The following is a 16,581-nucleotide window of genomic DNA, read 5'->3' as shown; positions in this document are numbered from 1 at the left end:
ATTAATAAGGTTACAAAATTAATCATCATACCGATCATCACATCTCCATATTCGCATCTTATATATGAGCTACAACAATAAGTTAGCTAGCCTTTTAACCATAATTTTCTTTTTGCTAAAGTAGCGATTCTGTTAAAATTAAAGTTACATTCATCAATAATTAGCTAGCCTTATATAAACCATATAAGTGTGTACAATGCTGATAAATTTTAACCCCAACCTCAATTTGTGTGAGGATTGTGACATCACCTTTATTTTAACGATGGATAACATTTAAAAACAGTAAAACACTAAGGAGAAACTAGAAAAATACTTTGGATTAGAGACTAGCTTAAGCTAGAGTTCCAATCATTGGCAGATCTATATTTTTTTCCTACGGAAACAAAACGTTCGAAAATCGTAACAACAACACAATAACTTAACTTAAGACGCCGACACTTTATTATTTAAATACTTTAAAAAATTCGTCGTCAAGGACAGTCTACCGCGATTGCACCAGACTAGGTTAGACCTTGTTTATAACCAAGAACCTGGTATCCTCTAAAATTTAACCAAAAAATCAAAACGACAAATATAATAATAAAAAAAATAACTTAATAGACGAAGTATTATACGTGATAAGTAGCACGTCCTCCGCATAGCAACGCCACATACAATACCCACAAACAAGCACCACAAATTCCCACCGCGTCCAGAATCCTCTATTCCTCTTCATCTAACGACTACGATGACCGGTCGGCATCGTTTTCTATTGGCAATAACCAAATAACCCAACTAAGAAGTAAGTTGTTGCAACATACCTGCATTTCGACAACCTAGTCCTTTACGAGACCAATTAATCAATTATAATCCTAAACTCATTTCTATACTTATCAGCAAGAATAACATTAACATTTTACATTTACTTCCAAGTGAAACAAATGATTATACTTGGTTCTCGGCAATCCACATGGTTTTAGTTAAAGTTACCAAAATCAAATTATTAATTTTGTGATTGAACTACATGCCTGACTCACATCTAAATCAACTTATTAACTTACAAATTGGTCATGCCAACATCATGAAAAATAAGAACTTTATATAATTTATGTCTATGTGTCATTGAATATACCTTGTAAATTATAATCAGCTAAATTATAGAAAACCATAATATCCAAAGAAAGAAAAAAAAAAAAAAAATACTCCGATTAACCAATATTAAATTCAGCAAAGCACATATAGTCAGAAAGTCACAAATTTATCTACCAAATAAAATTAAAATCCTAGAAATTATATATTGGTGGAAAACAAGAGGAAAGTGGACCAATCACATCTAAACGAAAATGATATAAAAATAAACACATAAAAATAAAAATGATTAATGAAATTTAACAAACATACATTCACGGGTTGAACATAAGTCCAAAGAAGATAACAAAGCTTTTTCTTCACGGATAACAATTTGTACTAGCTACAAAACAAACAAATACACCCACAGATTCATGCATTGTTTCAAACTCTAGTTTTAGACTTGTTAATTACTTTATTTATTGACATTTGTTTCATATCTCAAATTATATCCGATCTCGATCTCGTATAGAATTATTTCGATATCAAACAGCGAATCTAAAATACATGTTGCTATAAATATAATGAGGTGATCCGTCACGACAACCAACAGTATAGCAATTGATTATGATGTATCTGAAATTTAGGCGTTTTTTATACATTTGCATGTTGAATGTTAACAACACAACACTTTTGTATCAAATCAAGAAAATACAGTTTATATTATAGTAACAATTAGGGATGGGCAGATATTGGTTCGGGGCGACAAAATCATGAAACTGAACATGAGTTGGTACAATTTCAATAAGATCTTTTTACAGCTAATTTGTACCAAGCGCATTATACAAGTCCAAGCTAAGGTTATACATCATATCAGTGCTGTTTTTTCATATATTTACTGAGTACTTGTCATTGTCAATTAAACATGGAATTTAATTAAAGTTTGTATGCAAACCCAAGTTTGCAGTTTGGTTCATTGTCTTGGTTACATACTTACATCCAAAAGTGAACTAATTGAAGCATTCTTCAGATAACTAAATTTGTTATGTCAAAAAATATCAGGGCAAATCCAAGTAAGTAAGTCAGACACTTTACCTTTTAGTCTTGAGCCACTTTTATGAACTTAGTAGTTGTCATGAAAAGGGGATAACACAGTTACAACGCGTACATCTAAGCAGTGGCGGAACTAGAATTTTTTTCAAGGGGGGCAAAAAAAAAATTTTTAAAACCGTAGCAAATTTTTTGGACAAAATATGGAGGTTTTGGGGCAAAAAATTGAGGTTTTTAGACGGATTATGAAGGTTTTGGGGCATTAGTTGAAGGTTTTTGGACAAAATTTCAAAATTTTGGGGAAAAGTTGAAGAATTTTAGGTAAAATTTAAAGGTTTTGGAGCAAAATATATTTTGAGGCAAAAAAAAATTCCATCGGGAACAAAGTTGAAAAACCCAAAATTTTTACACTGAAAAAAAAAATCCACTGGAGGTGGGCGCCCCCCCTCTGCCCCCAAGTAGTTTCGCCAATGCATCCAAGTAAAAATACTCCTCTTACATAAATAACAATCCCCATTTGCCTGTTTAGTCTTTGAGCCCCTATTATACTAGTTTTTTTTTTTTTTTTTTTTTTTTTTTTTTTTTTTGGAAAGACAAGTATTTGAAAGCACTGACGAAGAATAATCCACTCACTCGACCATTTTTCACGCATACGCACGCAATATGACCAAGCAAGCAATATGACCGAGTTACAACTTATAGTTCAGTATAAATTAAATGGAGTATATTTTGCTTGAATGGACCATTTTCAAAAGCCCAACACATAGCATACCAACATATACCATAGGTTTGTATTAAAATTGGTATCTATCAAAAATATAATAAAATATAATAAATTTAAAAAGAGATGGTGTCCATGGTAAAGAATTATGGGCTACTTTAATTAAGCCCAATACGTGAACTTGCATACAGAAGCCCATACATAATATAAAGCGATCCAATAGCATAAATTTTGGTATATTTCAGATATAATTCCAGGCAAAAATAAAAAAACCTATCGAAACCAGAGGAGGGCAATAAGAGTTGTACAACAAGGTTAGCAGTAGCAATAACTGTTTTGTATGTATTGATTGTTGTGTATATACAATAAATTGAATTTATATGATATCAATTTGTAGGATTTGATTATTTCAGGTAGTGTTTTCGTATGCACTAATTTGCAATCGTTTAACGCTCAAGGATATATTTTAGGGTTTTGTGGTTATATTTAATGATTAGGTGTTGACTTTGGATTATGTAACATGCTGTGTTAATTAGCACTAATGATAGCCTGTTTAGTGTTTTAATTGAAAGTTTGTTTGATAAAGATGGTTAATTTAGGGTTTTTGCCTGTTTGTATTGCACAAGGAGTTTATGAGCCCAAACAAGAACTGGGTAACCCTAGTAATAATACCCCACAGTATTAATTAGTTACTAACAGGCAATTAAAACAAAGCAAAACACAATCAAGATCATACGAGAACGTAGTAAACGAACATGTGAATATAACATGGCTATATCCCATCTACTCGATTGGTTTGGTTAAATGTACGGCCAAAACAGAGCAATCTTATTAAGTTTTTCATAGGCTTAGGGTTTACAACTGTAGGAGTTATATTAAATCGAGAAACGAAACTCTGCTGGCTGACCTAAAGTACCCGCCAGGTACGTTGGTTACCCTGACTCAAATTTTCTGCTCGAAAACCATTAATTATACACCGGATACAAGGCTTACCTCCCGGTGTTTTCTTCTTTAGCCAGTTTAAGCTTCACATCCCAACAATACACGCAGAAGGTTATATGGGCGAAGAAATGATGTTGATATATGGTTGAGGGAAAGAGAGCTTGAACCAAAAGTTATGAATCCATTCGCTGAAATTGCCAATGTAAAAAACAAGCAAATTGGTTTAGATTATGTTCATAGGTACTTTTATAAGTATATGAAGTACAAGACATATTCCTCATTACTTAGCCCTTGCTAATACTGATTGACCTCAAATCACTTGCTTTGGTAATAGTAGGATGCAAGATATGTCATATCTTTAAATGTGTATATTAGCATTTTTTTTGTTATTTATGCACATCCACCTTGAGTAGTTTATGTAATGTATTAGCCTATTAAGTTTCGATTATGTATTGATTACGTTTTGCTGTATATCTGCAGGTTCTTTATGCGAGAGTTGAACTATAAACTACTGATTTTAAGAAACGACAGTATAATCTTACATATTGTGAGAGAAAGCAGTTATAAGAAGCTTACTAGCAAAAATGTTAAATCTTTCGTATATCTGATCGAGGATTGTTATAAAGGAACACAAAATCATAATTCAACCAAATGACTGACAGGCGTATTGGGAAAATCGGTATGGGCTTCCATTTTTTTTTTTTTAAAGGGCTAGGCTTTAACTAATCCTAGCAAATTTTTGCTATTAACTATTGTTGTAAAACTCCACGGTTAATTCCGTTTTTTCCCGATTACTTCTTTTTATGAAGCGGTCGATCCGATTTTTCAAAAAATGAGTAATCAATGGGTCAAAAATCGGTCAATGGGTTAAAATCGGATGTAGTCAACCAAAATCGGTCAAAGTTAATATTGGAAACACTTTAATCTAAATTTAAATTAGAATTTTAGAGTTCTTGAACATGAAGATTATGTTATGGTTCTAGACAATTATATTAATGTTTATGTTCACGGATATCTTTGTATATTTACACATAAATTTTAATTTTGTTATTTAAACGAATAAGAATTCCAATTTGATTACTCCCCGATTACTGCCCGAGTTGCCAATTACTCTTTCTAAAGTACTGACCGAGTAGTCATCCGCTATTGTTAAGTGTAGTCATCCCCTATTTTTTCTTCCATGCCTAGGTTGATTGGACCACCTCGATCGTAAGGATATTCTTCACGTATGATGTCATATTTGAAACAACTGCAAGAGCGAACCTCATCTACAAATCAAAACAAATTCCTCACATGTGAATTTTATCAAATAATTGTCTTCAAAAAGCAGAAAAGGAAATTATAGAAGGGACAATTTTAATAATTGGTTTAGTTATATATGCTTTTAAACTAATATAGTTTTGATTTGACATAATGAAAGTTGTATATAGGACGGTTAGGGCTCATTCGCGGCTCATAAGACACAATTTTGTTTGAAAATTGATGAAGGACAAGGTTAGAAAGTTTAGAATAGTCAACATATTGCTAGATGTTTAGAGAATAACTAACATGTTATTAGACGAAACCAAAAGGGTATTAACGTATATTGGACGATGATAAATTACACAAGGGTTAAGAACTCTTCTCAACTCTTTTATTAATCAAATCATAAAACACAAATTAAAGGATAAGTTTTTTCGCTACCCGGGGAAGGGGAGTATTCATACTCACATAGTTAGATGTACGCGGCCTAATCGAGTTATTCCATGATCGTTTCTCACCCCTTTTCTGACTACCCCAAGGTATCAAGATCTAAACCACTAGACAAATAATGAAAACTAAACAATAAAGCCCTATCTATACTAGACAAATTACTAAACCTGTTAGGATACCATACTATAATTAATCATTATCTAACAAGAAAACTAATCTATTTAAAGCTAATGATTAAATTGAAAGACTCCTTAATATTGTAAATTTGTAATCTTCCACCCTATCAACCAAGTAATCATCCGTTGTTTTGCGGGTCAAGTTCTATTATTTAACCAACTACGTATTGCATCAAAAATACAAGTTCACAACTCCTCTCTTTTCTTTGGTAATGTCCAATACCTAGCCATTTTGGATTAGGGTTTTAGACAAGCTTACTAATCTTGTTAAGTAAAAGTGTGGAAGTTTTCCATGCATAAAAGGAGCTTATACAAAGGTTAAACTTAAAAACAACAGTCTTTTGATGCATAAAATGAGCTTTGGCTGAGCATGTCTCAAGTTCTAGTAAAATACGTAAAAGGCTAAAACACCGCTTAGCAAGACAAATCAAAAGAAATCTCAAGGGTAAATTCATATAACTGATATCAAGTTGAATTTTTTTTTTCTTTCAGTTGGTCAACTTAGAAATCAGAGTGATTAATTTCATATATAGGGGTTATGTTGAAAGATAATTGGGAAGAGAAACATGAAAATAACTTACCGGTTCACGCAACTCTTCCAAAAGGGATTCAAGGTAGTCATGTGGGCAATATGATACTTCAAACTCATCAAGGATTTTCTCACAATGATTATGTTACTGGGTCATCAAGCAGGTCAAGTGTAGAATCTTTGACTCTATCTAAGTCAACATCTGAGGGTTCCGTTCCTTCTCATTCAAATTTACATTCTATCAATCAACCCTCATCTATGGAACCAGTGAGTTCAAGGCATCAGTTTGACTCTGTTGATTCTAATCTACAAGGTTTGATAAAGTTTCTCTCTGCAAATTATGGACCCATGAAAACGCCTCTCGAAGTGGGAACACCTGAATATATGAAACTTGTTGAGATCTTAAAACAAAATCCGGGTCAATTGAATGTCAAAGGAAAATCACTGGAAGATGTAACCCGTGTTTATAGAGATAATCAAGAGAAATTAAATGGGAATGGTGTGAAGAACAATTCATCATCTGAAAATTCAGGTCGTGTATCTACTGAAAAACTGTGGGAGGGAACCCTTCAGCTAAGTTCTTCTGTCACTTTATCAGCGGTTGCATTCTTTAAAAGGTCTTGTGAGTTTACTTTTAATCAGTTAAACATTCTGTTAATAGTCTTCGTTAAGGTTAAGAGTCGATCTTTAATATATGTTATAATGTACGAGTACAATTTTAATTTCATTTGGGATTTAATTTTAGCTAAATTGGATTTTTCTCTTGCTCTTTCTCTAAATTTAAGATAGGATCTGTATTGATATTTATAACCAACATAGAAGTCACATTCATTTTATTTTATTGAAACTTGTTCAGATTGCTATATTATATATGGTTGATTATTGTTCCTTGCAATACTTGCTATATTATATTTGTATAAATAAGGATCCAATTACCAAATCTTAACTACTCACCGGCTGCATGTCAAATTTAGACAGGATTAGACCAACAAATGAATGTACAAGACAAACAAAACTAAAAGAAGTTTAGTGCCTTAAAATTGCAATATAGGGAAGTATGTTGGGCTTTAGTTGTATAAAGCCTTTTATGCATGCAAGAATTTTTATTAGCTATCAAATGATTAGGTTTGAGGGGTTGTTCACTATTGTCATACTGTGTATCTTTTAATTTTGTGGCATCCTTTTAAGGCGTTGACTTTGTTAGCTTTTGCCATTTCATTGACATTTTCCCCTCAATTGCTTGTAGATGATTAGGATTATGATTACAAAACAATCACTTCATTTTGAATTTTATAAACTTTCTACTGTCAAGTTTGTTACATTTGTGCTAGGTAGCATCAATGTTGTGTACAAACACAATAAATGATTGAACATGAACTTGATTGATAATACAAGCTATTAATTGTAAACTTTTGAATTTGGAACATGTAGAGTTTGTTCTTATTGGTGGTTGTTTCATTGTAGTGGTGAGATATTGGTTGGTCACAGCTGGCCTGAATCTATAGAAGTTAAAGGGAAAGTAAGATTAGAGGCTTTCGATAAATATGTTCAAGATCTTCCTCGCTCAAAGAATCGTGGATTAATGGTAACATATTCCCTTAATTTTTACATGTATTTATAGTTATATACTTAAATTATGAAAACTATGTGATTCACCTATAAAAAGTTCAACCCACTGAGTCCTGAATGAGTCAATGCATGTTATTATTATCTTTAACATGTCCAACCTGTACCAAAAAATAGCTAAAGGAAACAAATCTGAGGTTTCCAAAGCTGCCTAAAACCTTGTAATTTCTTTCAATCATGAAATATTTAAACAATGATTATTTCTATCTTTCTCGACACTAGATATTACTAGAAAATATAAAGTTTATTGGAAATGATAGAAATGTATAATCCATGTTTGTTGTAACCATCTACAAAAAATGATAGAAATGTGCTTTGCACAATTAGGTTACATTTGGATCAATATATGTCTATATATAATAAAAATGTGATTGGGTGTGCATTTGTAAAGTGATTTTGTTCTATCATAATTATAATTAGATAAGCAGTTAATATGGGTGTAGATTTGGTGTTTGGACATGGCATAATATTTTTCAAAATTTGATCACAAAATATAAGTGATCATGCATATTTTTTCCAAGGGAAAACCTACACACGAACAACAATGCGAAAGGGGTTTTTTTAGGCGTCAACGTCGTTGATCTCCGGTCCGGTTACCGTGAATAACCCGTACCCGAGATGATGATCTCGGGAGGGTGGCCAACGAATTGCCCGCCGGTCGATAGTCGGAACCTATCGATGACAAAGGGAGAAAAGTCCCTACAAGACCCGTAGGAAAAAACCATAGTGTTGCGATCGTGAAGACGATCGTGGAGAAGATCCGGCGATGACTGTCGTGTGCTTTCATTGAGAGAGTGAGAGGTGAGATCGAATGACCGTATGAGGTGTGTTTGATGTAGGAAGAGAACCCTATATTTATAGGGGAAAGACTAGGGTTAAGGGAGAATTAGGGTTTATAGCTTTGTGGGCCAAGCGTAAATATAACCCTAATGGACCATATACGATCAAGTCCCCCCAGTTCGGTATGATATCTTTTGTTAAGTATCGTATCGAATTCTCCATTGCAATTCAGTAGGAACAAAACAAGTGTGCGCAATAGCTACACGAGAGATACGCGAACAGCCTGCGGTAACCAATTCCGCGTTAAGCTGCACAAAAGTTGTGCGGGTAGTTGCGCGGATAGCTGTGCGGAAAACCAATTCCGCTTGAAGCTACGCGAGTTTGCTGCACGAACGCTATGCGGAAAAACCAATTCCGCATATGTGTGCGTGAAAGATCGTAATGATAGCTGCGCATATTGTTTTCTCAAAACCGCATACAAATAAACAATTCAACAAAATAAAAAACAAATCCTTCATAGACCGAATGGATTGTGTATGAGAACGACGAAGCTTATTATCGCGGTCCCACGGATGGCGCCACTTGATCATGCATATTTTCCAAGGGAAAACCTACACACGAACAACAATGCGAAAGGGGTTTTTTTAGGCGTCAACGTCGTTGATCTCCGGTCCGGTTACCGTGAATAACCCGTACCCGAGATGATGATCTCGGGAGGGTGGCCATTGAATTGCCCGCCGGTCGATAGTCGGAACCTATCGACGACAAAGGGAGAAAAGTCCCTACAAGACCCGTAGGAAAAAACCCTAGTGTTGCGATCGTGAAGACGATCGTGGAGAAGATCCGGCGATGACTGTCGCGTGCTTTCATTGAGAGAGTGAGAGGTGAGATCGAATGACCGTATGAGGTGTGTTTGATGTAGGTAGAGAACCCTATATTTATAGGGGAAAGACTACGGTTAAGGGAGAATTAGGGTTTATAGCTTTGTGGGCCAAGCGTAAATATAACCCTAATGGACCATACCCGATCAATAAGACTTTATTTTAAAGGCCAAACAAAATATAAGGCTTAAACCACCAAACTGCACTAAAATCACCAGTTAGAGCTGATAATTGCTTGCCATTAAAGAGTGGTTGTGAGCCAAGTATTGGATTGAAATACAGGTTAGATCCATATTACAAAAAGTGACCTTCGATTCACATCATTTGTGGCCCGCATGTTTTACTTATGACCAATTGTTGTTTTCTATATTTGCTATTCTATTGTTAGCATAGAACTATTCCATAGCATGGAACTTTCTTTTCACTGACATGTGTGTCGTACCCGTAAAAGATATCCGACTAATTAGATTTACATGAGACAGCAGTGCTGACATTGAACCTCAAGGGGTGGCCTAGTGGTTAGGTGCTTGGAAATCTCCAAAGGAGACCAAGGTTCAATCCTCACTAGCTACACTTTGGAGGGCTTGCCTTTCAAAAAAAAAAAAAAAAAAAAGAGTGCCGACATTGGATCACATAATCGTTCATCTTAAATTTTCCAATCATTTCAACACGTCTAAGGTTCCTGTTGGGTGCCGATGATTCATTTGAGGCCAAGTCCGCTGGTCAGGAATACCAAAAGTATGTCCGGACCATGTAATGGGGGTGTTCTGTATGAACTGTCACTAATCCATTTTCATCATTCCTTGTTTAAAAAACGTAGCATCCGAGCTTTTATTTATGAAGTTCGTTAGCATTTTATGGAAGGTAGTATCTAATTATGTAAGATGGATTAAACAAGATTGCTTAGAAGTTCACCCTTAAATTGCTTTTGTGTTGATTGTGAAGAATCCTTGACTGCCTTTATGTTTTTAAGCTGTTGAAATATTCAACTTTTCTATATCTAGGCAAGAAAAGCAAACAGTTGATTAGGTAATGTAATTCACAAATTCTTGGTGATGAACTAGTGGCTACACCAGCATCTAAGCCAGATCATAATGCGATGATCTATTATTTGTTCAAAAAAATATGATGCTCTAATAGGCGTGATCAAGCATTATTGACTCTCAGTCGGGATCCTCTCATTGTTAAACATAATATGATAGGTTTGTGTTCACTTTTATCTAAAACTGCAGGGCCCACAGTTTTCCTTTGTGAGAAAACATGATTTTGTCCATTTACTTTTAATTAAAAATAAATGTGTATTCATTTGAAAATAACTGCATGAAGCAAGGCTTATGGTGCGTTTGTTTACCTCTTAATTGTTTACCTCTCATTGTTTAACTTGTTTGTGACATCTGAATGACAAATGATGATCAATTCATTAATCTCTGCTTAATTATTAAGAGTTAAAATAATCTATTAACCATTAAACATCTCCATTTCTTTTAATATCCTTTAATTACGGCTCTAGTTATTGAGTCGACAGCAAGCGTCGATTTATTGGTGACTTGACTGACTCTTAGAGCCTAAATTAATATTCAAACAGGATTTAAAACCCATGGAAATTTGATTTTACTATTTTCATGGCGTCTAAATTTTATTTTATTTTTTTAAAAACTTTTTCTTACTTATTGGCCGGAGGTCCACTCAGAAGCAATCTCTCTATTCGTCGATTAGAGAGAGGGATGATTTTCGCTACTTTTGAGAGTGTTTTCACTCCGGGTGGAGAAATGAATTTTCTTTATTCTCGGATAGGGGAATGATTGTCTACATCTCACCTCCCCCATATACCACTTTTGTGGTATTGGGTTTTGTTGTTGTTGTTGTTGTATTATTATTATTATTTACACAAAATTACGTGGTTGGTCCCTTATGTTCGCTTAAATTTGCATGTTTGCCACTTTTTTTGACGTGGTTGGTCGCTCATGTTGCACTAGTTACTTGTAAGTCACTCGCTTCTCTATGTTTAGTGCTATTGTAAAATCAAACCTTCTCTAACGGTGTCAGGCCGAGTGACCAACCATGTCAAAAAAACAAACATAAGTAGCTATCATGAAATTCTAGGCAAACGTCAGGGACTAACTGCATAATTCTCTTATTAGTTCATGAAAAGGTAAATATATTAATTTTACTATCAATTATAGATGGATGGATAATTATAGATAGAGTTCATTCAGTGTCGTTCACAACTAAGTTCAATTAAAACATTTTGAATCATTTACCGCTTTAATCATTTTGTTTTATCAAACGCACTCTTACGCTTACTGTACCCTGGATATCTAAACGGACTATGAATATATAAATACAATTTACTGGCTACTTGACACTTGATGTGGCAATTTACCATGAGTACCTACAAGGCTTACAACAAAACTTTCACACTGAGGTCTTTCATAATTGATAAACTAAAAGCTAATGATTAACTTTCAACAGATAAAAACTAATTGAAAATTACCTGTAACTTATGTATAGTTTCAAGTAGCAATTCAGAACTTAAACTGTACAGATCTCCCCATACATGAAGCTTTCCGTAAACTCTCAAATGGTTTTGCAATTGCAGTCTGCTTAGGTAGTAGATAGTGATAGTGATAGTTATGAATAGATGAACGGAGTAAAAGTACACTAGTAATTGAGCAAATGGTCAATAAATATGATTATCATGACACAACCAGTTCGACAAGAACTTTTCTCATATTTCAACACTTACAGATCATACGTGGGAAGCCAATTGAATGTCATCTTAAATGATCAAAGAGGTCCAACGAATGATGTAATGAAATGTAACACCTACTGAATTAAAAGCTAAAAATAATATTGACTGCATCACAGGGTAGAAATTTGCTCTACTTCTCTACATCTTTGTCATCATGTTTTTGCTTGTTTTGGTAATTTATCTCTATAAATGAGAAAATTTCATATAAGTTGAATATAATGAAAACTTTAAGCATCGTCAACAAATCCAAACACTATGCTCTAAAGTCCATCTGTGGTTATGGGATTCTGAAATTTGATACCACTTGATACTTAGAGTTGCACACTTGGTTCTAAGATAACTATCCAACTCTAAAACTGCAGTTAATTGAACTGTTTACTTGCAATCAAGTTTTTTGCTTGTTTATAATCCATTATATGTTAAAATGATATTTATATGCTCATATTTGATCTCTTAAATATAACGTCCTTGTAAATGATTTTTCAGGTGACCTCAGTATGCTGGAATGAGGAATCATCTAACATTGGGCTGGCTGGTATGAAAGAGGTATATTTAATAATCAAGATTTATGATTATTATTGAAATAATTTGTAATACAGTAATATTTAATACAGTATTTTAGCCCAAGTGTTTCAGGTCAACCGGATTAACACATCTGACACTTGGTGAAACTTACTTTCTTTGACCTGACCCACCCATTTTGCCACATCCAAGTCAATAAAACTGTTACTAATTTTGTCTTTTCTCTTTTTGTTATAGGTGACCAAAGGATACAAGAAAAGTTCTAGGGTTGGATTTGCTCACCTATTACCGGGCATAGATCTTTACATATGTCCTCGTAGCGATCCCATTATCACAATTTTAGCCAAATATGGTTTCTTTAAAGGGATGGCAGTTATTGATGACAAACCCGATTCAATGATTGGTTGCGTTGTATGGCGTAAAACTAAACCCGTAAATCCTGTCGGGAATACATCAGACACTAATAAAGCTAGCCCTGATTCTATCCATCTAAGTTCACCACCCGGTTTTTCAACCAAACAAGAACCCTCTCCCGAAAAGGCCCCACCAAAAACCAGTCTGCATAATGAACATTTGACCTTACCGTTGACTACACCATTGACCACATCTTTTGAAGTTGACCATAATCGAGGTAATTGTTCGTCTAGTTCTAGCTCGTTGCAGAATTCGATCAGTGCTGAGCCATGTAATCCAGTAACGAAGAGGCCTTTTGTGGATGATGATCTTCCCGAGTTTGACTTTACTGTTCCTAAGGGAAAGTCAACTCCATCAAGTCAACCTGCTATTTTGGGAAACAACAACTTTCAAAAGTTGAATGATACCCGATTGACACAACTTTCGAATAATACCCACAATGGTTCTTTAGATCATTCATCGAAAAAGATTAAACTTTTTGATGTTGACGTTGATGAAGATATGCCTGAATGGTGCCCACCGAAACTTCACCAGATACCGCCACAAATTACAACCACAAACTTTGCAACTTTACCGCCATGTCCACCACCACAAACTACCACCACAAACTTTGCAACTTTACCGCCATGTCCACCGAAACTTCACCAGATGCCACCACAAACTACCACCACAAACTTTGCAACTTTACCGCCATGTACACCGAAACTTCACCAGATGCCGCCACAAACTCCCACCACAAACTTTGCAAATTTACCGCCATGCCCGCCACGCCTTCCTTTGCCGCCACCTCCCCCACCACCACCGCGAGCCGACACTCGTTCATCGTTTTCTCACCAATCATTCCGACCCCCCGTCAGTTCTCAGCCAACCGCTTTTATTAGACCTCCACTGCCGCCACTACCACCACCACCACGACCGCTAGCAGCACCACTACCGCGACCGCTAGCAGCACCACCACCAGTAGCTTTGTGGCATCAGCCAGGTTCTTTCAATGCCAATCGTCCATTTCTACCGTCTAATGGAAGACATTCACAACTTTGAAACGAAGAAATATCCGAAATGCTGAAATCAGTCTGTCAAAGTTTGTATATAAGTGGATATTTTTCTTCTTTGTTAAGGAAGTAATAAACTTGAAGGTTTTATCATAGATTTCATATTGTAGTTTCTGTGAATCTTTTCATCAACCAGTTTCTCTTTTCCTTTTTTTACCCTTTTTTTCCTCAGAATTTGAATTTAGTTGTCTAATGCTTTTCAACTTTTTCAAGTTACTGGTTCTTGTTGTCCTTTTAACTATTTGTTTGCATTTGGATATTGATATTGATGAGTGATAAGAAACCATGTTTAAACAAAAAAGTTACTATCTTTTATATGCTCAAAAGATTTTGTATATTGGTATGAAGTTGCTGGTTCTTGTGGTCCTAACACCGGGTTTGTGTCCAGGTATGTCGGTCCAGGTCTGGGATTACATATACCAGACCCAAACTCAACCCGATGTCATTCCTATTTTATATTTATAAAGTTAGTGGTAGTAATCATATGTAAACCCAAAAATACGAAACCTTTTGCTGTTTTGCATAATCTATGGATCAAGCAAATTAACACGTTTCTAAGCATTATATACGAGACAATGAACAGACGAACATGAATGAAAGTGTGACCAAAACATGAACACAACCTACCAAATGATTAGATTGATATGACACCATGAGCAATGGACTGTCATGTTCAATGTAAATTTACACTTCTACTGACTATTTGACCAAATCATCACTTGTAACTATATCTGAATTCACATATGTAACACCCAAAAAGGGAAATGCACAATTATGTAAAATGCAAGATTACAGATTACATCATCAACAGCATGCCAATCATCACTGGACTCTTCACTATCAGAACGTCTTGCACCATACGTTGAACAACGCTTTGCTTCTCAGGTTCACTTAGATTAACCCAATCACTAGTTTCATTTGCAGAAGAAACATACGGTTCTTGGTTCTTATTAGACCATCTTTATCCCTGAAGGGGCGTGTTGGCGTGTTGCTGGGTGGGGGTGGGGTGCTTGATGAGCGTGCTGCTAGACTGCTGTGTAATGGGGTGGAGTGTTAAGTGGTGTGGCGTGTTGGGTGATGTGTTAAAATCTGATTGGAAGTTGGGTGAAAAGGGGGATAAAAACTAATTAAAAAATGGGGGAAAATGCAGCACATGAACAATATTGTCCGTGCTCACTTGATGCACACCACCAACACATGAGCCAACACGCCTTGTTATGGTGTGCTAAGTGGCGTGTTGGCCCAACACACACCTCAACACATGCGCGATAAACATGGTCTTAAAATTTAACAAATTTTATCTGAATATCGCTCATGATAGGTTAAACGATTTGCTTTCGAAGTTTTACTAAGACGAATCCAGTCACTAAATTCATTCGCAGACGAAAGCATGCTACTTTGTGTCTGTCTATCTTCCGATGATGTGTCATAGTCTAGATCACTGATAGAAACATCATCCTCGTGGTTCCTGTTTTTCTCTTATATGTTGCATTACTAGTATCGCCGGAAGCACTGGTTCCTAGAAACGTGTTTGTGTTTCGTTCTGTTCCCATATCGTCTAAAAACTGTGTGGGTGCGTTCTTTCGCTTTGTTCGTTTCTCCAGAACTTCTTCATACACTTGAACAATCTATCGTAGAACATATGATCGAAGCAGGGCCGTTTCAACGATTTTGAGGGCCCTTATCGATACCTAAAAATGGGTCCTGATTATATACATTAAATCTTTTGATACATATAATAAAATAATACTATAAAAATTATCAATACAAATAAGTTTTCAAAAGCGTAACAATCTATTTTATTCAAAAATAATTGCCATTTTATTATAATTAAACTACTATTTTTCAAAATATTGGGCCCCTTAATTTTTTTTGGCCATGTTCAGTTGCACATTCTGCACATGTACCGAAGACGCCCCTGAATCGAAGTTTAGGTTGGGAAAAAGTAGACGTAAAATGAAAAAGAGTAGACACAGCTAACGACTAAAGACACCATGGTGATGAGTTTAAGGATATATGTTTCAAGAGGCAGTTTGGTAACTAAGATTCGGAGACCCATGTGTTTGGTTAAAAAATTCTCGTTTCATGTTAGACTTACAGTTATTTTTAGTTTATTGGGTTCCATAACTTTAACTAACTCAGTAGGATAAAACTGAATAATTTAGAGCTGAATGATTAATAATGAGTCTATGAATAAATTTGGTTATGGATAAAAATAAGTTGTTTGATAATTATTTTGAATAACAATATGAACTAGGTTAAATTAACTTATTAACATGTTAGATGAATAAAAAATTCAATATACTTGTTTATTAAGTGTTCTGCATATGATTTGAGAAGAATATTGCAGAAAATTTAGGTGATTAATGGTTAAATTAACTTTTCAACAATAAATGG

At 34.9% G+C, this 16,581-nt stretch overlaps 1 protein-coding gene across 4 annotated transcripts; it reads left to right on the top strand.

Annotated features, from left to right (window-relative positions):
• The first annotated feature begins 3,068 nt into the window (after positions 1-3,068).
• On the top strand, positions 3,069-14,340 carry LOC139871956 (uncharacterized). Of its 4 annotated transcripts, none has more exons than XM_071859715.1 (6): positions 3,069-3,132; positions 4,241-4,439; positions 6,162-6,774; positions 7,622-7,742; positions 12,683-12,742; positions 12,956-14,340. In XM_071859715.1, the coding sequence occupies exons 2-6, from the start codon at positions 4,412-4,414 to the stop codon at positions 14,171-14,173; spliced, it is 2,040 nt and encodes a 679-aa protein (XP_071715816.1). In that variant the 5' UTR covers positions 3,069-3,132; positions 4,241-4,411; the 3' UTR covers positions 14,174-14,340. The 4 variants fall into 4 exon arrangements, with proteins under 4 accessions (XP_071715816.1, XP_071715817.1, XP_071715818.1 ...); XM_071859716.1 differs by having other exon boundaries at positions 6,121-6,774; XM_071859717.1 differs by lacking the exons at positions 3,069-3,132; positions 4,241-4,439 and adding an exon at positions 4,951-4,969.
• Positions 14,341-16,581: the final 2,241 nt, after the last annotated feature.

This window comes from Rutidosis leptorrhynchoides, chromosome 10 (genome assembly GCF_046630445.1).
Source record: "Rutidosis leptorrhynchoides isolate AG116_Rl617_1_P2 chromosome 10, CSIRO_AGI_Rlap_v1, whole genome shotgun sequence".
Classification (NCBI taxonomy): Eukaryota; Viridiplantae; Streptophyta; class Magnoliopsida; order Asterales; family Asteraceae; genus Rutidosis; species Rutidosis leptorrhynchoides.
The sequence above is the reverse complement of the archived record's forward strand: the minus strand, read 5'-3'. Positions and strand labels throughout refer to the sequence as shown.